Source organism: Pagrus pagrus (assembly GCF_965226575.1).
Source record: "Pagrus pagrus genome assembly, chromosome: 8".
Classification (NCBI taxonomy): domain Eukaryota; kingdom Metazoa; phylum Chordata; class Actinopteri; order Spariformes; family Sparidae; genus Pagrus; species Pagrus pagrus.
The window spans coordinates 33,459,161-33,484,323 of NC_140192.1; the positions used below are offsets into that span (position 1 = coordinate 33,459,161).

Below are 25,163 nucleotides of genomic sequence, written 5' to 3' on the forward strand. Positions count from 1 at the left end.
GATGTTGGTGGGAGGGTGTTGGTGGGAGGATGTTGGTGGGAGTGTGTTGGTGGGAGAGTGTTGGTGGGAGAGTGTTGGTGGGAGTGTGTTGGTGGGAGACTGTTGGTGGGAGTGTGTTGGTGGGGGATGTTGTGGGAGAGTGTTGTTGGGAGTGTGTTAGTGGGAGGGTGTTGGTGGGAGGGTGTTGCTGGGAGTGTGATGGTGGGAGTGTGATGGTGGGAGGATGTTGGGGGGAGTGTTTTGGTGGTATGCTGTTGGTAGGAGGGTGTTGGAGGGAGTGTGTTGGTGGGAGGGTGTTGGTGGGAGTGTGATGTTGGGAGTGTGTTGGTGGGAGGATGTTGGTGGGTGATTGTTGGTGGGAGTGTGTTGGTGGGAGGATGTTGGTGGGAGTGTGTTGGTGGGGGTGTGTTGGTGGGAGAGTGTTGGTGGGAGTGTGTTGGTGGGAGTGTGTTGGTGGGTGATTGTTGGTGGGAGGGTGTTGGTGGGAGTGTTTTGGTGGGAGTGTGTTGGCGGGAGTGTGTTGGTGGGAGGATGTTGGTGGGAGGATATTGGTGGAAGTGTGTTGGTGGATGTTGGTGGGAGGGTGTTGATGGGAGAGTGTTGGTGGGAGTGTGTTGGTGGGAGGATGTTGGTGGGAGGATGTTGGTGGGAGTGTGTTGGTGGATGTTGGAGGGAGTGGATGTTGGTGGGAGGGTGTTCGTGGGAGGATGTTGGTGGGAGTGTGTTGGTGGGAGAGTGTTGGTGGGAGGATGTTGGTGGGAGAGTGTTGGTGGGAGTGTGTTGGTGGGAGACTGTTGGTGGGAGTGTGTTGGTGGGGGGATGTTGTGGGAGAGTGTTGTTGGGAGTGTGTTGGTGGGAGGATGTTGGTGGGAGTGTGATGGTGGGAGTGTGATGGTGGGAGGATGTTGGCGGGAGTGTATTGGTGGAAGTGTGCTGGTGGGAGGATGTTGGTGGGAGGATGTTGGTGGGAGTGTTTTGGTGGGATGCTGTTGGTAGGAGGGTGTTGGAGGGAGTGTGTTGGTGGGAGATTGTGGTGATTGTTGGTGGGAGAGTGTTGGTGGGAGTGTGTTGGTGGGAGTGTGTTGGTGGGAGAGTGTTGGTGGGAGTGTGTTGGTGGGAGAGTGTTGGTGGGAGGATGTTGGTGGGAGGGTGTTGGTGGGAGTGTGATGGTGGAAGTGTGTTGGTGGGAGAGTGTTGGTGGGAGTGTGTTGGTGGGAGGATGTTGGTGGGAGAGTGTTGGTGGGAGGATGTTGATGGGAGTGTGTTGGTGGGAGAGTGTTGGTGGGAGTGTGTTGGTGGGAGTGTGTTGGTGGGAGTGTGTTGGTGGGAGATTGCTGGTGGGAGGATGTTTGTGGGAGAGTGTTGGTGGGAGTGTGTTGGTGGGAGAGTGTTGGTGGGAGTGTGTTGGTGGGAAGATGTTGGTGGGAGAGTGTTGGTGGGAGTGTGTTGGTGGGAGTGTGTTGGTGGGAGAGTGTTGGTGGGAGTGTGTTGGTGGGAGTGTGTTGGTGGTAGTGTGTTGTTGGGAGTGTGTTCATGGGAGGATGTTGGTGGGAGTGTGTTGGTGGGAGAGTGTTGGTGGGAGTGTGTTGGTGGGAGTGTGTTGGTGGGAGGATGTTGGTGGGAGTGTGTTGGTGGGAGAGTGTTGGTGGGAGAGTATTGGTGGGAAGATGTTGGTGGGAGAGTGTTGGTGGCAGTGTGTTGGTGGCAGTGTGTTGGTGGGAGTGTGTTGGTGGGAGTGTGTTGGTGGGAGAGTGTTGGTGGGAAGATGTTGGTGGGAGAGTGTTGGTGGGAGTGTGTTGGTGGGAGTGTGTTGGTGGGAGGATGTTGTGGGAGAGTATTGGTGGGAGGATGTTGGTGGGAGGGTGTTGGTGGTAGTGTGTTGGTGGGAGTGTGTTGGTGGGAGTGTGTTGGTGGGAGGATGTTGGTGGTAGTGTGTTGGTTGGAGTGTGTTGGTCGGAGGATGTTGGTGGGAGGATGTTGGTGGGAGTGTGTTGGTGGGAGGATGTTGGTGGGAGTGTTTTGGCGGAAGTGTGTTGGCGGGAGTGTGTTGGTGGGAGTGTGTTGGTGGGAGGATGTTGGTGGGAGGATGTTGGTGGGAGTGTGTTGGTGGGAGGGTGTTGGTGGGAGTGTGTTGGTTGGAGGATGTTTGTGGGAGGGTGTTGGTGGCAGGGTGTTGGTGGGAGGATGTTGATGGGAGTGTGTTGGTGGGAGTGTGTTGGTGGGAGGATGTTGGTGGGAGGATGTTGGTGGGAGTGTGTTGGCGGGAGTGTGTTGGTGGGAGTGTGTTGGTGGGAGGATGTTGGTGGGAGTGTGTTGGTGGGAGTGTGTTGGTGGGAGTGTGTTGGTGGGAGAGTGTTGGTGGGAGTGCGTTGGTGGGAAGATGTTGGTGGGAGTGTTTTGGTGGGAGGATGTTGATGGGAGTGTGTTGGTGGGAGAGTGTTGGTGGGAGAGTGTTGGTGGGAGTGTGTTGGTGGGAGGATGTTGGTGGGAGAGTGTTGGTGGGAGAGTGTTGGTGGGAGTGTGTTGGTGGGAGAGTGTTGGTGGGAGTGTGTTGGTGGGAGAGTGTTGGTGGGAGAGTGTTGGTGGGAGTGTGTTGGTGGGAGAGTGTTGGTGGGAGTGTGTTGGTGGGAGAGTGTTGGTGGGAGTGTGTTGGTGGGAGGATGTTGGTGGGAGAGTGTTGGTGGGAGGATGTTGATGGGAGTGTGTTGGTGGGAGAGTGTTGGTGGGAGTGTGTTGGTGGGAGTGTGTTGGTGGGAGATTGTTGGTGGGAGGATGTTTGTGGGAGAGTGTTGGTGGGAGTGTGTTGGTGGGAGAGTGTTGGTGGGAGTGTGTTGGTGGGAAGATGTTGGTGGGAGAGTGTTGGTGGGAGTGTGTTGGTGGGAGTGTGTTGGTGGGAAGATGTTGGTGGGAGAGTGTTGGTGGGAGTGTGTTGGTGTGAGTGTGTTGGTGGGAGAATGTTGGTGGGAGTGTGTTGGTGGGAGTGTGTTGGTGGGAGGATGTTGGTGGGAGAGTGTTGGTGGGAGTGTGTTGGTGGGAAGATGTTGTTGGGAGAGTGTTGGTGGGAGTGTGTTGGTGGGAGAATGTTGGTGGGAGAATGTTGGTGGGAGTGTGTTGGTGGGAGTGTGTTGGTGGGAGGATGTTGGTGGGAGAGTGTTGGTGGGAGTGTGTTGGTGGGAGTGTTTTGGTGGGAGGATGTTGGTGGGAGTGTGTTGGTGGGAGTGTGTTGATGGGAGGATGTTGGTGGTAGTGTGTTGTTGGGAGTGTGTTGGTGGGAGGATGTTGGTGGGAGGGTGTTGGTGGGAGTGTGTTGGTGGGAGAGTGTTGGTGGGAGTGTGTTGGTGGGAGTGTGTTGGTGGGAGAGTGTTGGTGGGAGGATGTTGGTGGGAGAGTGTTGGTGGGAGTGTGTTGGTGGGAGAGTGTTGGTGGGAGTGTGTTGGTGGGAGGATGTTGTGGGAGAGTGTTGGTGGGACTGGGTTGGTGGCTGTGTGTTGGTGGGAGGATGTTGGTGGGAGGGTGTTGGTGGGAGTGGGATGGTGGGAGTGTGATGGTCGGAGGATGTTGGGGGGAGTGTGTTGGTGGAAGTGTGTTGGTGGGATTGTTTTGGTGGGAGGATGTTGGTGGGAGTGTGTTGGTGGGAGTTTGTTGGTGGGAGGATGTTTGTGGGAGAGTGTTGGTGGGAGTGTGTTGGTGGGAAAATGTTGGTGGGAGTGTGTTGGTGGGAGAGTGTTGGTGGGAGGATGTTGGTGGGAGGGTGTTGGTGGGAGTGTAATGGTGGGAGTGTTTTGGTGGGAGTGTGTTGATGGGAGGATGTTGGTGGGTGATTGTTGGTGGGAGAGTGTTGGTGGGACTGGGTTGGTGGCTGTGTGTTGGTGGGAGGATGTTGGTGGGAGGGTGTTGGTGGGAGTGTGATGGTGGGAGGATGTTGGTGGTAGTGTGTTGTTGGGAGTGTGTTGGTGGGAGGATGTTGGTGGGAGTGTGTTGGTGGGAGAGTGTTGGTGGGAGTGTGTTGGTGGGAGTGTGTTGGTGGGAGGATGTTGGTGGGAGGGTGTTGGTGGGAGTGGGATGGTCGGAGGATGTTGGTGGTAGTGTGTTGTTGGGAGTGTGTTGGTGGGAGGATGTTGGTGGGAGTGTGTTGGTGGGAGAGTGTTGGTGGGAGTGTGTTGGTGGGAGGATGTTGGTGGGAGTGTGTTGGTGGGAGAGTGTTGGTGGGAGAGTATTGGTGGGAAGATGTTGGTGGGAGAGTGTTGGTGGCAGTGTGTTGGTGGGAGTGTGTTGGTGGGAGTGTGTTGGTGGGAGAGTGTTGGTGGGAGGATGTTGGTGGGAGTGTTTTGGCGGGAGTGTGTTGGCGGGAGTGTGTTGGTGGGAGTGTGTTGGTGGGAGGATGTTGGTGGGAGGATGTTGGTGGGAGTGTGTTGGTGGGAGGGTGTTGGTGGGAGTGTGTTGGTTGGAGGATGTTGGTGGGAGGGTGTTGGTGGCAGGGTGTTGGTGGGAGGGTGTTGATGGGAGGATGTTGGTGGGAGAATGTTGGTGGGAGTGTGTTGGTGGAGTGTGTTGGTGGGAGGATGTTGGCGGGAGTGTGTTGGCGGGAGTGTGTTGGTGGGAGTGTGTTGGTGGGAGAGTGTTGGTGGGAGGATGTTGGTGGGAGTGTTTTGGTGGGAGGATGTTGATGGGAGTGTGTTGGTGGGAGAGTGTTGGTGGGAGAGTGTTGGTGGGAGTGTGTTGGTGGGAGGATGTTGGTGGGAGAGTGTTGGTGGGAGAGTGTTGGTGGGAGTGTGTTGGTGGGAGAGTGTTGGTGGGAGTGTGTTGGTGGGAGAGTGTTGGTGGGAGAGTGTTGGTGGGAGTGTGTTGGTGGGAGAGTGTTGGTGGGAGAGTGTTGGTGGGAGTGTGTTGGTGGGAGGATGTTGGTGGGAGAGTGTTGGTGGGAGGGTGTTGATGGGAGTGTGTTGGTGGGAGAGTGTTGGTGGGAGTGTGTTGGTGGGAGTGTGTTGGTGGGAGATTGTTGGTGGGAGAGTGTTGGTGGGAGTGTGTTGGTGGGAGGATGTTGGTGGGAGAGTGTTGGTGGGAGGGTGTTGATGGGAGTGTGTTGGTGGGAGAGTGTTGGTGGGAGTGTGTTGGTGGGAGTGTGTTGGTGGGAGGATGTTTGTGGGAGAGTGTTGGTAGGAGTGTGTTGGTGGGAGGATGTTGGTGGGAGTGTGTTGGTGGGAGAGTGTTGGTGGGAGAGTATTGGTGGGAAGATGTTGGTGGGAGAGTGTTGGTGGCAGTGTGTTGGTGGGAGTGTGTTGGTGGGAGTGTGTTGGTTGGAGAGTGTTGGTGGGAAGATGTTGGTGGGAGAGTGTTAGTGGGAGTGTGTTGGTGGGAGGATGTTGTGGGAGAGTATTGGTGGGAGGATGTTGGTGGGAGGGTGTTGGTGGTAGTGTGTTGGTGGGAGTGTGTTGGTGGGAGTGTGTTGGTGGGAGGATGTTGGTGGTAGTGTGTTGGTTGGAGTGTGTTGGTCGGAGGATGTTGGTGGGAGGATGTTGGTGGGAGTGTGTTGGTGGGAGGATGTTGGTGGGAGTGTTTTGGCGGAAGTGTGTTGGCGGGAGTGTGTTGGTGGGAGTGTGTTGGTGGGAGGATGTTGGTGGGAGGATGTTGGTGGGAGTGTGTTGGTGGGAGTGTGTTGGTTGGAGGATGTTGGTGGGAGGGTGTTGGTGGCAGGGTGTTGGTGGGAGGGTGTTGATGGGAGGATGTTGGTGGGAGAATGTTGGTGGGAGTGTGTTGGTGGGAGTGTGTTGGTGGGAGGATGTTGGTGGGAGGATGTTGGTGGGAGTGTGTTGGTGGGAGTGTGTTGGTGGGAGTGTGTTGGTGGGAGTGTGTTGGTGGGAGAGTGTTGGTGGGAGGATGTTGGTGGGAGTGTTTTGGTGGGAGGATGTTGATGGGAGTGTGTTGGTGGGAGAGTGTTGGTGGGAGAGTGTTGGTGGGAGTGTGTTGGTGGGAGGATGTTGGTGGGAGAGTGTTGGTGGGAGAGTGTTGGTGGGAGTGTGTTGGTGGGAGAGTGTTGGTGGGAGTGTGTTGGTGGGAGAGTGTTGGTGGGAGAGTGTTGGTGGGAGTGTGTTGGTGGGAGAGTGTTGGTGGGAGAGTGTTGGTGGGAGTGTGTTGGTGGGAGAGTGTTGGTGGGAGTGTGTTGGTGGGAGGATGTTGGTGGGAGAGTGTTGGTGGGAGGGTGTTGATGGGAGTGTGTTGGTGGGAGAGTGTTGGTGGGAGTGTGTTGGTGGGAGTGTGTTGGTGGGAGATTGTTGGTGGGAGGATGTTTGTGGGAGAGTGTTGGTGGGAGTGTGTTGGTGGGAGAGTGTTGGTGGGAGTGTGTTGGTGGGAAGATGTTGGTGGGAGAGTGTTGGTGGGAGTGTGTTGGTGGGAGTGTGTTGGTGGGAAGATGTTGGTGGGAGAGTGTTGGTGGGAGTGTGTTGGTGTGAGTGTGTTGGTGGGAGAATGTTGGTGGGAGTGTGTTGGTGGGAGTGTGTTGGTGGGAGGATGTTGGTGGGAGAGTGTTGGTGGGAGTGTGTTGGTGGGAAGATGTTGTTGGGAGAGTGTTGGTGGGAGTGTGTTGGTGGGAGAATGTTGGTGGGAGAGTGTTGGTGGGAGTGTGTTGGTGGGAGGATGTTGTGGGAGAGTGTTGGTGGAAGTGTGTTGGTGGGAGTGTTTTGGTGGGAGGATGTTGGTGGGAGTGTGTTGGTGGGAGTGTGTTGATGGGAGGATGTTGGTGGTAGTGTGTTGGTGGGAGGATGTTGGTGGGAGGGTGTTGGTGGGAGTGTGTTGGTGGGAGAGTGTTGGTGGGAGTGTGTTGGTGGGAGAGTGTTGGTGGGAGGATGTTGGTGGGAGAGTGTTGGTGGGAGTGTGTTGGTGGGAGAGTGTTGGTGGGAGTGTGTTGGTGGGAGGATGTTGTGGGAGAGTGTTGGTGGGACTGGGTTGGTGGCTGTGTGTTGGTGGGAGGATGTTGGTGGGAGGGTGTTGGTGGGAGTGGGATGGTGGGAGTGTGATGGTCGGAGGATGTTGGGGGGAGTGTGTTGGTGGAAGTGTGTTGGTGGGATTGTTTTGGTGGGAGGATGTTGGTGGGAGTGTGTTGGTGGGAGTGTGTTGATGGGAGGATGTTGGTGGTAGTGTGTTGTTGGGAGTGTGTTGGTGGGAGGATGTTGTTGGGAGTGTGTTGGTGGGAGAGTGTTGGTGGGAGTTTGTTGGTGGGAGTGTGTTGGTGGGAGAGTGTTGGTGGGAGAGTGTTGGTGGGAGTGTGTTGGTGGGAGTGTGTTGGTGGGAGGATGTTTGTGGGAGAGTGTTGGTGGGAGTGTGTTGGTGGGAAAATGTTGGTGGGAGTGTGTTGGTGGGAGTGTGTTGGTGGGAGAGTGTTGGTGGGACTGGGTTGGTGGCTGTGTGTTGGTGGGAGGATGTTGGTGGGAGGGTGTTGGTGGGAGTGTGATGGTGGGAGGATGTTGGTGGTAGTGTGTTGTTGGGAGTGTGTTGGTGGGAGGATGTTGGTGGGAGTGTGTTGGTGGGAGAGTGTTGGTGGGAGTGTGTTGGTGGGAGTGTGTTGGTGGGAGGATGTTGGTGGGAGGGTGTTGGTGGGAGTGGGATGGTCGGAGGATGTTGGTGGTAGTGTGTTGTTGGGAGTGTGTTGGTGAGAGGATGTTGGTGGGAGTGTGTTGGTGGGAGAGTGTTGGTGGGAGTGTGTTGGTGGGAAGATGTTGGTGGGAGAGTGTTGGTGGGAGTGTGTTGGTGGGAGTGTGTTGGTGGGAGGATGTTGGTGGGAGAGTGTTGGTGGGAGTGTGTTGGTGGGAGGATGTTGTGGGAGAGTGTTGGTGGGAGGATGTTGGTGGGAGGGTGTTGGTGGGAGGGTGTTGGTGGGAGAGTCTTGGTGGGAGTGTGTTGGTGGGAGGATGTTGGTGGGAGGATGTTGGTGGGAGTGTGTTGGTGGGAGTGGTTGTTGGTGGGAGTGTGTTGGTGGGAGGATGTTGGTGGAAGGATGTTGGTGGGAGGATGTTGGTGGGAGGGTGCTGGTGGGACGATGTTGGTGGGAGGGTGTTGGTAGGAGTGTGATGGTGGGAGGATGTTGGCGGGAGGATGTTGGTGGGAGTGTGTTGGTTGGAGGATGTTGGTGGGAGTGTGTTGGCGGGAGGATGTTGGTGGGAGGGTGTTGGTGGGAGTGTGTTGGTGGGAGGATGTTGGTGGGAGGATGTTGGTGGGAGTGTGTTTGCGGGAGGGTGTTGGTGGGAGGATGTTGGTGGGAGTGTGTTGGTGGGAGTGGTTGTTGGTGGGAGTGGATGTTGGTGGAAGGATGTTGGTGGGAGGGTGCTGGTGGGAGGATGTTGGTGGGAGTGTGTTGGTGGGAGTGTGTTGGTGGGAGTACTTGGGTACAACAGCGGTAAATTGACATTGACCAACGGGGAAAATAACACTGCTAGTACTGGAGTATCGATACTGCAGATTTTCAATTTTCAATGGATTGTGCAGCCCTATTCTGCATGTATGAACTCCTACCTGTTCTATGTAACTGGCGCAGCGTACAGCCTCCTCCATGTGCTCCTGATCTGACAGAAGCACATTGCGAATGCTGTCCACCAGCTCCTGGACCTCGGGGGTCAGGCCCTGAGCTGCTGGCTGCTCCAGGATTTTCCTGACCAGCTGCTGTGTGTGTCGGTAGCTCTGGTAGTCCACCATTGAAGAGGGCCTGGGCCGGCGGGGCACCCTACCATCGTTGGCGCCTCGTCGCATTGTGACTTGGCCTTGGGTTTGGGCAGCCAATGTGAGCTGCGACGTCTGGGTGGAAGAATCTGTGGTCTGAGGAGAGGAAGCGAGGGCGGCGTCGCAGCTGCTCTGCACTACAGCAGACATCAGAGGGGAAGAAGATTGTAAATGATGACATGTTAGCTGAATATATCATTTGAGACCCTGAACAAACAGTGTGAAATAGAGCTGTAGTGGTAAAAAATTACAATAGGAAAAGAACTTGAAAAAATGAGTGATTAAAGTGTGAAGACCAACCTTTCCAACAAAAACAGATTATTTAATGTGGTTAAAGCAGGAATGTCCATAAAGCAGTCTGCACTGATCTAAATAATGAGTGATTCGTACAGTATCTCTTGTCCACAGCTGCTTTTTACTGTATGAACAGTCTGAAGTAGGGCTGCCACGATTAGTCGACTAGTCACGATTACGTCGACAACTAATTTAATAGTCGACGCGTCGTTTTTTTTTATTAAACTTTGTTTTCTCTCTCAAAACTGCTGCGGCACATTCCACTGCCGCGTCTGCCTTTCTGTCCTTGACACACATGCGCAGTAGTGGTAATCTGGGTCAGCTGTGGTGTCACCTGAAGTTATACCAGACGGGCTCTCTGGTATCATGGCTACCCGGCGGCAACGGAGCTCAAAAGTGTGGGAGCATTTTAAGAAAACAAAAGAAAAAAGTGTGCGATGCAATATCTGCAAGACAGAACTTGCCTTTCACGGCAGCACAAGTGCGATGCACGAGCTCCTGAAAAGGAAGCACGTTGTGGCTGACAACGACGATGAAGAGGGACCGTCATCTCATTAAGCTAACTGGCTAGTTAGCTGCTAACATTAGCGTAAACAGAGAGCTAACTTACTACTTACTCATATTGATAGCTATAAACGTTAACATTTGCGATGACGATTTAATTCATTAGCCTTAGGAACAAGAGCCTTGTGCAGTTTGGGATTATATAGAGTCAGAGTGTAGTAAAGTTGAATACAGTTGTGAGCACTGAGCACAAAATGCACTTCTGTTATATTCAGGGATGCAAACAGCGCGCCGAAAAGCGCAACTCGCTTATTTCGTGGCCAATTAGGTGACTTGTGTGAATCGTTCAGATCCGACGAGTTTTGTTTGGGGGTGCGCGTCTCAGCTCGGGTCAGTAAAATTAACAGGCTGACAGTGACAATCACGTGAAACTGAGGCGAATTCATTCATGCTTGCCTCTGATTATACTGATAACAGCCTACCTATTAGTTTCCAATGTAGACGCGCGACATGCGCGCTCACAACCCAAAGCGGCTCGTAGCCGCGTGCATTCGGTGCGACGGCGACGCCGTTTTTTCCCCCGTGCATGTCCGTGGAGCTGTGCGCCGCGGACGTGCACGGTTCCCTACGTTGCTGCGTCAGGCAGGTGTTTCCCATGGAGCTCTGCCCCGTTTCAAGGTGAAGGAAGCCCTAAGTGGAGAGACGTCGCCTCCGCGATGTAGAATGTGTTTTATAGAAGAGAAACACACATTTCAGGAGCTGACTTGTATCATCAAAACAGGCAAATGTAAACACAGAAAGCTGAAAATCACTGGACATGTCTGTTGGAATTATACAAATCAACAGTGTAAAGTAGAGCTGTCAAGATGTATGCAGTAGTTAATTATTGCATATCCTACTGTACCTATCACTCCTATTGTTTCTGATGTACAGGTGCATTAGAATGTCATGGGAGAGTTTATTAAGGCCTATGTCACTAATTCAATTCAACAATTCACAACAACATTAGTTGTCTTCATTTTTAGTTAGCATATACCTTAAACACTTCAAGCTGAAAGCTAATGATTGTTATATAAGAGCAGCTGCATGCTGGTGCGATAAACTGTATGTTCTACATTCAATTTACGTATGATCCGATTAGTCGACTAATCGAAAAAATAGTCGGTGATTAGTCGACTATCAAAATAATCGTTTGTGGCAGCCCTAGTCTGAAGGCAGCAGGACACATAAATCCAGCTGCATCCCTTTTGTAATGCGGTGCCATCACACACAATGGTAAACTGACACCAGGCTGCAACAAACAAACACACATCTCTACACACACCAGACTGATTCATTTCAAATGATTCTGCATGTTCATGTGGGAGGGGCTAATTCATCCTGTCTTATAATGGAAATGCTGCTGTATCACATTATTTATGACATGATCGTAGAATTATGAATGGAAACAGAATAATTCTGGTGATGCTGCCATTTAACAGCTTCACCACAATATATTTTTAATCAGTTTTTACGATAATCAGTGCACTCAGCTGCAGATTTGTGGTGCTGAAAATAAAAACATGATCTCCAAGTGAAGTTCCCTCCATGTAGTTGTGTTATTATGCCATACTTCACTGTGATTGGCTGAGACCAGTGATGTGACTGGCTGATTGGCTGATAATTATGAACTAACCACTTTGCATTAGTCACTGCCCTTAAAATAAAACTAGAATTACCAGCTCATAGTTGTACTGTATGCCTCTGTGCACCAGTCAAGTTGCTCTTCCTGAGCTGTGGCGTTGAAAAACAGCCAGACATTTTTTTGCAGAACATTGTGATGTCACACTGAAGTTGACCTTTGACCTTTTGGATATAAAATGTCTTCACGTCATCATTTTATCCTATTAGTCATCTGTGTACAAATGTTGTTGTAATTGTCACATGAATTGCTGAGTAATAGCCCAAAATGCCCCCAAAAATCCAATCATCACTCTCGTTCATCCTTGAGTCCACAAGTATATTTATGCCAAATTTGATTAAATTTGCACGAGGCGTTTCCAAAATATCACGCTCACAAGAATGGAATCGACGGACAAGTCACAAACATACTGCCTGTGTATGAATGCAGAAAAGGCTCTTGATGATGCAAATGTCCAGATGTGATACAAACAGAGGACACAGAGCTGATTATCTGTAAACATCTGGAGCTTTGTATTGATGTTTTAGCACTCACATTGCTTTATACACTGCTGACTTTAAATGTGTTGGATAGCTTCGAGATCCTCTGCTAAATAAAACTCAAAGCATGAGCACACCGTGCTGATGGATCACTGTCAGTCCACCTTCACACTAACTGAGCCTGATCCGTACTGATCCGTACTCCACAGGTGGGCTGTTTTTTACATCCAAACCCGACTTGAGCCCAATGCATTTAATGTACACTGAAGCATTGTGTTTGTGTTAACCTGTCACACAGTTGTTACTATGTTTACAGCTTGCCTGTTCAAACTTAGCTAACTACAACAACATGAATGTTCGCCACCTGAGAAGTAACAAACACCAGCACTTAACGGGACATACAGCCTCAACACAGACAGCTGAGCCATCACTTATTATCACTTATAACTTATTTTTACACTATATTTATTTATTTCTGTTTTATTGCTATTATTTTCACTAAAAGATCAAGATCAAATGTCTAAAAGTCCCAAACTGGACATCATCTCTTCATTTTTGTCTGAACCCAGCCTGAGGGGTTTGTGTCAGGTATCCTCCATCTCTCTTCCATCTATCTTCCATCCATCCTCCATCTATCCTCCATCTATCTTCCATCTATCTTCCATCCATCCTCCATCTATCCTCCATCTCTCTTCCATCTATCTTCCATCCATCCTCCATCTATCCTCCATCTATCTTCCATCTATCTTCCGTCCATCTTCCATCCATCTTCCATCTATCCTCCATCCATCTTCCATCCATCTTCCATCTATCCTCCATCCATCCTCCATCCATCCTCCATCTATCTTCCATCCGTCATCCATCTATCTTCCATCCATCCTCCATCTATCCTCCATCTATCTTCCATCCATCCTCATCTATCTTCATCCATCCTCCTTCCATCCTGATCTATCCTCCATCCATCCTCCATCTATCCTCCATCTATCTTCCATCCATCCATCCTCCATCTTTCCTCCATCTATCTTCCATCCATCCTCCATCTATCCTCCATCCATCCTCCATCTATCCCACTGAATTAAAGGGTTTATTAATGTGCTGATTATGTATGTAGTCTGGATTTGTGTGTCACAATGGACTCTTCTTACATTGGTGTCCCAATTTCCAAAGACTGCATGGTACTACATGGTACCACATGGTACCACATGAGGAAATAAGCCAACCTTTAGCAGCTATGTCCATCAGAACTGGGTCACTGTTGGAGCGGTGGATCCTTGTTCTCCTCCAAGGAACCGGTGCTGTAGCATGCTGCTGCTGCTGAGGGGGGGGCTGGGGCTGTGGTGGGGGCTTGGCCTGTGGAAGGACGCCTGGTGATGCCAGTACTGTCTGGGGACTCGTGTCTAAGTATGAATATAGACATATGCACACACATGCTATTAGCATATTAGAAGCACACATTATTACGATCATTATTATTTTTATATACAACACAAACTGGCAGCAAACTTCCTAAAAAATACACAAACAAACATCATGCGCACTTTCCAACTGGTAAAGCCTCATTTTGTAAAGTTTTGCAACTCTGTGTCTGTGGTTAAATCTTAAACCTAGTCTAAATCAACATCAGTGGCAGCAGGGCCTCCTGCTCTGGCTGAGGAGCCTTGTCTTTGTCAGGAGGGACTGGACGAGTCATTGTAGTCGGACCGGTACATCAGAGCTCTCATGGATTCTCTGGCTAAAGCAGTTGGATCAGGGGCAGTACATGGCATGCAAACTAAAACCAACAATACACGATGAAATCTAATACATTAAAGACAGTGAGTACAAAATAAAGCAGCACAACACGTCTATTTAACAGAGTTTGTCTACTGCAACAGTGACTGATATCAGCAGTACAGAGATCCACAGTGCAGCTGGTTGCAGATCGACCAGTGAGATTTTGGTAGGTTCATTTCTGTATGGAGGGAAGTTTTGTTTGACTGTGTGAGGATGTTCCTACCTGGCAGAGAGGCTTCTGGTGGAGACGTAGTCGGGTTCATAGTCACCTCGGTCAGAGCGATCTCAGAGTCCTGAAATAAACAGAGACTGTTACACTGGTACTGTTATCTGAACCACCAAAAAACTGCATCGTTGGTAATTCGTCTATTGAAAAATTTTAATACTTATATCCACATTAAAAAACACAAGATGTAGGTTAGCCTTCCCTTAGTCACCTTATTATAATATGTGTTTGTTTGATGTTTATGTCATGTGCTGATGCAGGTGCTTGGTTATGCATTCATGTTGTGTGTGCTGTAAAGCCCAGCACTGATGATCCACAGAAACTGAAGTCACTTACTTAATGATGTGACATATAAATAGTTGGTCCTTTTGATTAGTGACATAGTCTGAATGGAGGAAAGGTTTCATCATAACTTTGTCTGTTCTAATGTTCTGATCAGTTGTAGCCCAGTTTCCTTCAGCAACATTAAAAATCTATCAAATCGGGGGGCGCTCGTGCGCTGTAATGGAGTAGACGTGTTTTGTCGGAGGTCCGTGCTGCTACCTCCATTTTCCTATTAAACTACTGCACCTGAATGTTTTTTTTTTTCTCCGCTGCCCTGTTGCCATTCTGCATTGTAATCTGCCAATCTTTGTTTTTACACTATGCCTTAGAAAGATGAAGGCAAAAAGGAGACATCCCAGGCGAACCTGACTGCTGCTAACAATGATGCTATACTAACTGCTATCGCTAGCCACGGCATCAAGCTCGCCAAGATCTGCACGCTTGTGGATGACGGTTCCAGGGCGGCATTCCGAAGGGCCGCCATTCCGAACGTTCACTTTCATGTTTCAGAATGCCGGCCCTTAATTATTTTAGAAAAAAGGGCGCCATTCTGAACCTGAAAAAAGGTCTGCCTTCGGAAATTTTCGGAATGGCGGACTGTCGGAATGGTGGTCCTTCGGAATGGGGGTCGCCCCCCGTGGATGACTTGAAGAAGTCAATGGAGTGGCGCCTTGACTCAATCGAAGCAAGCCTATCCGCCCTCCAAAAAGATCACCGCGAAGCTGAACACCGCCTGGACGACATGGATGAGGCTCTCTCAGCTGCCGATAGCTGCATCACAGTGCTAGAGGCAACATGCAAAGATTTAACGGCGGCTAACGGGCTCCTCAAAGCTAAACTGAATGGCTTGGAGGGTCGCTCCCTTAAGCTTAACATCAGGATTGTGGGCATTAAAGAGGGTGAAGAAAACGTTTGGCCAACTGAGTTTGTGTCGCGGCTGATACCGGAGCTTCTTGGGCAAGACAACTTCACCAGGCCCGTCAAAATTGATCGGGCCCACCGCAGCCTGAGACCCAAGCCACTCGCTAATGAGCGACTACGGATCATCATTGCAAGAGTCCACAACGACAGTAACCTGGTCAGTATCCTCCGGCTCAGCCGCCAACAAGCCCAGCTACAGTACCACGGTGAGAGGGTCTCGATATTCCCTGACTACACAGCTGAGGTATCATCCCAGCGCCAGTCCTTCAACACCGTGAGGAAGAGGCTCATGGACGCCGACGCAGTGATAATAAGACCGGACACAGTCAGCCAGCCGGCCTGTACTGCGAAGGAGTCCAGCTCAAAACCTCAAGCCCTGGTCCGAGTTAACACGGTACTACGAAGCTGGTTATCAACTCAGCCTCATGCTCTGTGCGAGTTCACATCAAAGGAAGCGTGTGTGTGTTTTATTGAAAGTTTAGAGAGACACGCGTCTGTATGGGACAGGCTTTTATTTAATTTAGAACAAACCTTATGCTCAGCAAAAATGGAAAATATATAGTCTAATATAATAAAATGGTTCTGTTGTTTGGCCACTGTTTAAAACTGTTTGGAGTTCTGAATGGAGGCTGTATGTTCAGCTCCCCTTACATGTGAAATTTATTAGGCTACATGAAACGCGACGAAATTTCTTCTCTTTTTCCCATCGGCTTCTGTGTACATTTTTGTCCTCCGGCTTACGACACTTATGAACTGAAAAGTGTGAGGAGAGCTAATGTAGGAACCGGTTTTTCTGTTCAAAGCTGAGTCCAAGCTGAACAGCTGTGTGAAGCGAGGCCGGCTCTACGCAGGGGCAAGAGGGGGCAGCGCCCCCTCAAATAAATTGCTTGCCCCCTCAAATCAAAGTCTTAGAAGTTGAGAAAGCACGTTTTAATATACTCACAAAATGAATATATTACAAGTTGACAACATGATCTGCAGTAGCAGAAAAATCAGCCGAAAAGGGGACACACAGGATACAGTATTAGCTTCCCTCTCATCTCTCTGTCCCTCCTCTGTGCGTGTATTCATAGCCTGCGCAGCACACACACCCCTCTCCTCCCCTCAGCCCTCAGTAAACATCCAATCACTGTTGCAGTATGCAAATGAGCCAAGACGTCGCCTGACAGTGTAGTGTCAGGTTTCACCACGGCCACGGAGCGGTAAGACTTTGAAGAAGCAGCAGCATTACAAGCACAGAGATGAGTGCCCACGTCCACTTCGGGTGTCAAGGGCCACATTTGAAGATCTGTGTGCTATAATCGGGCCATTTGTGGGACCACTTCTCCCGAGCAGTGTGCGAAATTAACCCATGAGAAAGCCTCAAAAGCAAAATTTGAAGGGGGTCTCACATTTTGTCAAAACAATAACAAATAAAATATTTTACTGTCAATAATGGTCACTAAAATGTGTTTAAGCTCACCATGTCCAGTATTCAGAATTCAAAACATGTAGGCTATTCACAGATAGCCTATGTTGTATTTGTTGACAAGCGGAGCAGCTGGTCCTGCGCACATATGCAAATTAGCCATGTGCGCCAAACAGAAGAAAGACGTAACTTTGAGAAGTCATACTGAAAATGGCTAGCAAGCGAAAGCTAAACCAGAGTGTATCACTCACACACTTTGGGTTCACATCCAAAAAGGTGCCAGTCTCCGACAGGCGTTTATTCAGCTGATTGTGCTTGTAAGTGCGCCAGATTGGTGCTGCACAACTTTGCCTCTACTTGTTATAAAACAACGTGCATCCAAACTGTAATATCTTATGATATTAAGAAAGAATGGACGGACACTGGAGGTGAGTTGAGGCTGGTTTACTGGAGCACTTCTCATGACATGACCAGAACATGGCATAGCCAACAACAACTACCTGTAGCACTATAGGCTCTGAACTAACACCCTTGGGCCTAGGCTATGTTGCCACCCAGAGGACATCTCCCAACATAACACGAAATTCTCAATCTACTACATTCCTCCCTCCTTAAGCTGTTTTTCTCTCTCTCTCTCTTCAACACAATAAACCTGTGACACATACTCATCCCTGACTCTGAACTAACAAGCACCATGTACTTAAGTTTTGCATATCACCCAACATGTCTCAAAGTAACAATAACAATCAACAACCACCAAGTTACATTTTTTTTTTTTTTTTTTTTTTTTTTAAAACAATCCATCTAACACACATAGTCCTTCAAATAACTTGGTTTGCCCACATCTCTTTGTGACCGTCGCACAGGTGCTACCACAGGTTGTGACAGCCTTACAGCGTCTGGGGGCGGAATGTCAGACACTGATGGATTGGCCTTGTCTGGAGCAGGTTTTTGAGCGTTTTGAGTATTTCCTGCTGGAAGAGGGCTGTTTCCTGCCAGAGTGGAAGTCTCCGACGCTCCCATTACTGCTGTGGGTGAAACAGACAGTCCCAGTGGTTCTGTGACCTGTGGTTCAATACAGTCCCTTTTCTCAGGCCTTTCCAGTATCTGATCCACATGTCTGCGCACAATACTGCCATCTCCTAACATGACCTTATAAGAGACAGGACCTGTGATCTTTGTTATGAAACCAGGAATCCACCTAGGACCATGACTGAAGTTCCTCGTGACCACAGCGTCTCCTTCCTGGAATCCTCTCCCTTTAAGCTGCTTGTCATGATGTTTCTTTTGGCTGTTTTCTTTTCTCTCCACCTTTACTCTGCGATCAGGGTGAATGGTGGTGGACTGCGGTGTGATGCGATAATTAAACAGCACTCTAGACACTTTAGTGGCGATGCTGCCTTCACCTGCCTTTTTCATCATTGACTTGAATGTCTGGACTGCGCGCTCGGCACAGCCGTTGGATGAAGCATGATAAGGAGCAGAGGTGATGTGTTCAATACCATTCCTTCCCAGAAATTCCTTGAACTCTGCACTCACAAAACATGAGCCATTATCTGACACAATTGTCTCTGGTATCCCCTGGTTGCTAAAACTCTTACGCAGGCATTCAATCGTGACGGCTGAGGTGGAGTTTGTTACTGGATAAGCATCCATCCACTTTGAATGCGCATCCATCAGGATCAGAAACATGTGTCCCATAAAAGGACCTGCGTAGTCAATGTGTAATCTCTGCCATGGTTTGCTTGGCCACTCCCATGGGTGAAGTGGTGCTGGAACAGGCAGGTTACGGTGTTCTTGGCATATGACACATCTTTTAACTACAGTCTCAATGTCAGCGTCCAGCTTTGGCCACCAGAAGTAGCTTCGTGCCAACGCTTTCATCCTTGTGATGCCTATGTGACCATGATGTAGTTGCTTTAACATGGCGTCTTGCCCTGGCGGCGGTACCACCACACGTGACCCCCACAATACACACCCATCTTGTACACTTAACTCTGTTTTTCGTACAGAATAAGGTTGAAAAACTGGGTTTAAGTCATGCAGTGGCCAACCATGTTGGATAAACTGTGTCACCCTTGACAATACCGGGTCTCTGTTTGTCCTTTGGAACCTGTTATAATAGTTGAGCAAACCCAGGTACGCACGCAGTTCAGTGACATTAGTGGGTGCTGGGGCTTTCTGTATGGCCATGACTTTGTGTGGCAGAGGATGGAGTCCCGAGGTATCCACTTTATGTCCTAAGAACTCTGCTTCCTGTTCCATGAAGGCACATTTGTTGCGCTTTAAGCGAAGGCCAGCTTCCTGCAGCCGTGCCAACACCTGGTTCAGCGTTGCCAGATGTTCTTGGTCGCTTCGGCCAGTCAGCAAAATGTCGTCCAAATATACAGCCACGTTCGGGATGCCAGCCACCAGACTCTCCATTAGTCGCTGGAAAATGGCTGGACTGGAAGAAACCCCGAATGGCAGACGGTTCACCTGGAACAGACCTTTGTGTGTGTTAATAGTGACATAGGGCTTGGATGCTTCATCCAGGATCACCTGTTGATATGCATGGCTCAAGTCCAGTTTACTAAACTTTTCACCACCAGTCAACTTCTCGAACAAGTCTTCCAGTTTTGGTATTGGATACTGTTCCAACTTTGACACTAAGTTGACCGTGAGCTTGTAATCTCCACAGATACGCACTGAATTGTCAGGTTTCAACACAGGAACAATCGGCGCCGCCCACTCAGAGAATTTCACGGGCTCGATTATCCCCTGATGGGTGAGTCTCTCCAACTCGACCTCCACCTTCTTTCTCATAGCATAGGGGACTGGCCGGGGTTTATAGAACTTTGGAGCAATCCCTTCTTTTATGTATATTTTTGCTGGTGGGCCCCTCCAGGTTCCCAGTTCCTCTTTGAATACATCCTCATTCTGTCTTAACACCTCCTGCAATCTCATTTGTTTCTGGTCTATGTTGTTTACCAGAACACAGTTCATTCCCAGCTCTTTCATCCATGCTCTGCCCACCAGGTTTGGCCCTGGCCCTGCTACGACCACCACTGGAAGCTGTTTGATTTGGCCTTTGAACTGCACAGTTACTTCTGCTGCACCTAGTGTGGGCACTCTCTCACCCGTATATGTTTTAAGAGTCAGTGAACAATCTTGCAGCTCTGGTGTACTCCCTGCTGACCATAACTTAGCATACTCAGTCTTTGACATAATTGTCACACTGCAGCCAGTATCCACTTCAAATTCCACCATGTTACCATTTAGGTTTAGCTGAGTGGTAATGGGGTCTATTTTTGCTATGTTTGGCTCTGTTACATTGTGCAGTGTAAACACCTCTTCATCACTAGAGAGGTTCACAGGGGATTCACTTATGTGGTGTGCAGACTGCTTTTTATCCCTTTTTTCCCCTTTTACAAACTGCTTATGCTTCCCTCCCCCCTTAAGCTGCTGCTGGCCTGTAGGAGGCGAGGATCTGCACATCTTCTTCAAATGTCCTTGTTTACCACAGCCATGGCACTTTTCATTGATAAACCGACAGTCCCGAGCCACATGTTCACCCCCACACCTATAACATGTTAATGGTGTCGTTTTGCCTTGCCACTTCTGTCCCGTCTTCACATTGTGTACTGGCAGTTGTGCTGCAGCTTTACTCACATTACTGTCCATCGTGTGCGGCTGTAGTTGCAGGTCCCGCACGTCTCTGCTTGCGGTCTGATGGCTTGCGCAACTTTCAATGCCTTCTCAAATGTCAACTCCGGCTCCGCCAACAATCTCCGCTGGATGCGATCATCTGCTATGCCACAGACGAGCCTGTCACGCAGCATCTCCTTCAACTTGTCCCCGTAGTTACAGTGTTGAGCCAGCTCCCGTAGCACCGCCACGTACTCCGTCACAGACTCCGTCGCTGCCCTCGTCCTCGAGTTAAACTTGAATCTCTGGACTATCTCGCTGGGCTTTGGGTTATAGTGTGACTGTAGCAGTTTAGTCAAGTCCTCATGTGACTTATCTCCAGGCTTGTCCGGGCTCAGCAAGCTTCTCATCAAACTATATGTCCGGCTGCCCACGGAGCTCAACAATATTGCCCGCTTCCTTCCAGCGTCTGTAATTCTATTCGCCACAAAAAAATGGTCCAAAACTTCGACATACTCCTCCCAGTCTTGAACCTGGCTGTCGAAAGCCGCGAGTGTCCCCACCATCGCCGTGGCCATCTCGATGTCATCGTCCGCATTGCTGCTAGCGTTGTCGTTAGCGTTGGTGCTAGCGTTAGCTCCCTCGATGCCGGACATGAATCGAGTCTCCGTAGTTGAACTCACAGGCTGTTTTCTTGTCCTAACAACTTACAGTGAGCTCACCGTGTTTCCTCGTCGCCAATATGTAATATCTTATGATATTAAGAAAGAATGGACGGACACTGGAGGTGAGTTGAGGCTGGTTTACTGGAGCACTTCTCATGACATGACCAGAACATGGCATAGCCAACAACAACTACCTGTAGCACTATAGGCTCTGAACTAACACCCTTGGGCCTAGGCTATGTTGCCACCCAGAGGACATCTCCCAACATAACACGAAATTCTCAATCTACTACACAAACAACTTTAGCCAATGCAGCCTCCTATGTCAGTGTTGCTTTAAGAATAGATCGGATTATCAAAAATTGTTAAGTGTGTGCTTGTGTGTGTTGTAGGCTATAGACTGATTGGCTTGCATCCATGAAATATTGTAATGTTATAGGCCTACTGCATATTGAGAAAATTTAGATCGGTATTGTGCAACAATCGGGAGATGGGGGACCCCCCCCCCCCCCAACGACTGGCATGTGACTGCATGGCAGACGGCGAAAAATGCCCAGGGCCGAAGGATCTCCTGCTGAAAGACTGATGCGCACACTACGCAGATCTGGGGACACACGCTGCTTTAAATTACCTACTGTATATCATACTGCACTGTTCTGTATACCTGTCGATTTTTTAAATAAAAATGTTTTATTTGAAGCACGTAGGCTACCATGTATATATCTTATATTTTTGGGAAGTCTGAATTCCAGTCACTACACATCTTATGAACGTGATGTAAAGTAATAACTTTATTTTTTTATACATATATTTTTTAAATGCAGCCTCTAAAACTAGAATGAAAAATATTTTACTATGTTCCACCTTCTCGGCTCTATTGAAAGTAATGAGCTTAATAAACATATAAGCGCCTCCATTTATCTCTGACCAATAGGTGTGCTTGTAATAATTGCTGTGACGACAGCTGGACACAATGTAACACATTAGCGACACATTAGCATCCTCCATTTATCTCTGACCAATGGGTGTGTTTGTGGATACTTCACTCAAGTAGCTACATTGTCAGACAAAAGTCCTGCCCCCCACAGTACTTCACACAGCTGTTTGCTTTGAACAGAAAAGAAAGCCTTCATCTTTTGTTCAGAATCAGCTTATCACAGGTAACCGGCGCAACTTCCTTCTCATTCATCCCCGCAGCGCCACAGCGCTTTACACAGTCGGACGCTCAGCTTCTACTGACTTCAATGGGGAAGCGTAGAGCGGGTTGTTCCACTGCAGCGAAACTAGACGCTCATTGGAGAAATGCTGGGCTTTGTCCTGCCCATCAGACGCTCAGCGTCTCTGGGGGTCTATGGGGCAGTGGGCTGGCCCGGACGCTCGGGTTCTGCATGATGATTGGATGAGCTGTCTGAGGCGGAATCCTTTTTTGATTGACAGCTAAATGAGCGAATCAGCGATCTTGAAGAATAAACATCCACCGGAGCATTTTCCAAGTTTTTCATTCTGTTGTTCTGAACTGATCCGGAGACTTCACTGATCCCCAGCAATTGTGTCTTTGTTAAAAACGACTAGTGTTGTGTTTGGCGACTCTGTTCTGTCACTCTGCGGTTTCTTTCCCCAACGAGCAGCGGCAGCTGCGGAGCTTCTCCCCCCGTCACGATCACTCACACTCACAGGCGGTCACACTTCACAGTAGCCTAAAAATGAGCTTCCCCTCCTTGAAAGACCAGCAGCCGCCACTGTCATACACACACCCAGTCTCGCTTTCAATAAAACACACTCGCATTCTATTACAATCAGTGAAATATATGAAAACACAATTTAAAAAATGACAGTTGTTGTTGCTCTAGTTTTTTGTTTGGATAAGCTTCATATTTAAAAGCGCAATGTTCAGCTGTCAGAAATCAAAAGCAGCCTCCTCTTGTTATATTTGCAGCAACACTGTTGCTTCAGGCTGTGATCAGCTTTTTTGTATCGCTCGTAGCCTACTTTCCATTAAAACAACCTGCTGCTCTTGGCTGAAATCAGCCCGTTGTGGCTCCATTCTACGATTAAAGTAGTATCAACAAAGTCACTGTTAACAAAATCAACATCTAATCTGTCCCTTCAAATTGTGTGTTTGGAGCAGCTGCAGACAGATGTGCATTAATGCTCCGCTCGTGAGTCCAGCCGCATCGGGTCCAGGCTGCTGGCACGAACGAAGCAGCTTAGAAACTGTTTAAACGAGCGATCGTGGGCTATAAGTGGATTGTTACATTCACGAGAACTTGCAGAAAATAGATATGAGACAATTTGCTCAAACTTGGAGCCAGACCGGCCAGGCTACAGGAGAGATCAAAAATATGGAGGGGGCCAGGACCCCCATGAGAACCACTGATCCTGTTGAACGTAACCACTGTGAAACAATAAAAAACAACAACATTGATCTGATTCACCGGCGTAGCGGTCCCTCTCTCCATTCACTCTCTAGCTCTCTCGACCACAGCTGCAAATGAAGTAGCCTATGGCCTATGAACAGCGCTACTCTCCATTGCAGCTATGTTGTGGTCAAACGTGGAATTATCCCAAAATCTTTTGAGCTGCATTTCAGTACGATGCTTCCACCTAGTGGCTACAATGTGACCTACAATTTCACGCAACGCGTGAATCACGCTTTCCGCGAGGGAAACGTCCATTTGAAACTAGTACCCACTGTAGGTGCCAAAGTCGCATTATTGCGACAGGCCACATTGCTGAATAAAACAGCCCATATCTTTAAATCTACTGCCTTGTGCTGTTACTGCTTGCTACCACTAGATGGCCACTAGATTCAGCTTCAATCCTGACGTCATTCGTGGGTGTGTTTCAATGCAAAATATCTGAGAAAAAACATTTTTAAACCCGACACCAGCTGTCAGAGCGCCAGCGGGAGAGCGGGAGAGGAGAGAGCAGCGGAGTGGTGGCAGGAGCATGCTGGACAGATAGAGAGACAGATAGCGATTTTTGTCATAAAAACAAAATGCCCAGAGGACTTTACAGTGCGGATGAGGTGCTTGCACAGATCTTTGCTCATCGCGATTCAGAAGGGGACGATTGACTCTGTGACTCTGACGATGCTGCAGCTGCACACACTGTCACACAAGCAACACACACTGATCACAGCGAGAGCATATGCAAATAAGATGAGTAAATTTACTCCCATCACAAACTTTAGGTCATTATGAATATTTTTCTCATTTACACTATGGATTTATCTCTCACCACTTCCAAGCTACAGCCTTTTGAAATCTTAAAATCCAAACGGAATATTTTCCTAAATAAACTCTGGCGCCTAGAGGGTTAAGAGGGGAAAGGTATTCTCACATTTAAAGTCCTTGTCGTCTGACATAATTTTTCTACAGGAGACCTACATTCAACCTACAGAGCAGAGATGTTTGAGATCGTTATGGGTGTCGCAAGTGTACCAATCCACTTTCTCTTCTAAGGCGAGGGGGGTTGCCATCCTTGTCCGCAAAACTATCCCGTTTGTATTCAACTCCAAAACAACAGACCCAGGCGGGAGACATGTCCTCGTCACTGGTGCAATCAATTCCTTCCCATTAGGTCTTCTAAATATCTATGCCCCCAATTTTGATGGTCCTGATTTTTTCTTTAAAGTTTTTAATCTTGTTGCAGAATATAATACTCATAACATAATAGGGCATTAATGACTTCAGATTTTTTCAAGTCGACTTATCTGTCAATAAAGTCGAAGTCGAGTTGACAAGTCGTTTGATAACGTCATCACATTGACACAGCGGAGGAACACAGCTGTCCACTGTGCCACCGTGCTGTTTGTGTGGTCTAGAGTAGAGTTTAGATTCTCTGCCTGAGCCCGAGACCGAACTTGACCCGACCTGGCCTGCGGGTCGGGTCGGGTCGATATTCCCTGCCACTATCCTCAGGCCGGGCCGGGTCATTGATCAAGCATTTGTGTTTTTTGTTTTTTTTAAATCATTACTTTATTCATTTGCGATCCATTCCATTCTGAATAAACAAACAACGCAGTTCACATGCTTCGTCCTTGTTGCATTATTCATTAAGATAATTCTAAACATATTTCTGTAGTTCAAACACCTCAGAGTTGTAGTTGCGAACGTCAGTTATACCAGCCCAAGGGGAAGGTGATGGTCCACTTAAGTGCAGGTAGCTCTGCTTACTCAAGAGAAGGCAGGCAACGTGTGGGTTTCCGCACGGCAGTTTTATTCATATACTGACCATACCATGCCAGGTCTCTACGGCACTAGATGTAACAGGCATACATGCAAACAAACACAGGCCGAGGTTCTTGCACCAAAACTTTACAAAATAAAGACAAATAAAAAGGGGAGTCTTCGCTCTGTCGATGGTATCCTTTCTCATGGGGAGCGGAAGAATACCTGCTCTTCTTCATCGTACAGGTTACATTGCCCATTAAACAAAAGGAGGCGCCACCTAGTGGCGCTACATTGAATAACTTTCACCAGAATTGACCACTTCCTAGTAGACTCTAAATTAACCTTGCACAGGCTCAGTTCAACATATCATAGTATTT

The 25,163-nt window shown here is 48.9% G+C and overlaps 1 protein-coding gene across 3 annotated transcripts in view; it reads right to left on the reverse strand.

Moving 5' to 3' along the window:
• The window catches only part of fam189a2 (family with sequence similarity 189 member A2), a 63,018-nt gene that overhangs the window by 4,789 nt on the left and 33,066 nt on the right, over positions 1 to 25,163 (reverse strand). For all 3 annotated transcript variants that reach the window (XM_084360506.1, XM_084360505.1, XM_084360504.1), the window contains 3 exons: positions 13,664 to 13,733; positions 12,888 to 13,064; positions 8,506 to 8,846 (listed from right to left, as the gene is read on the reverse strand). In XM_084360506.1, the coding sequence (XP_084216632.1) occupies positions 8,506 to 8,846; positions 12,888 to 13,064; positions 13,664 to 13,733 (588 nt within the window). The remainder of the gene's footprint in view (positions 1 to 8,505; positions 8,847 to 12,887; positions 13,065 to 13,663; positions 13,734 to 25,163) is intronic.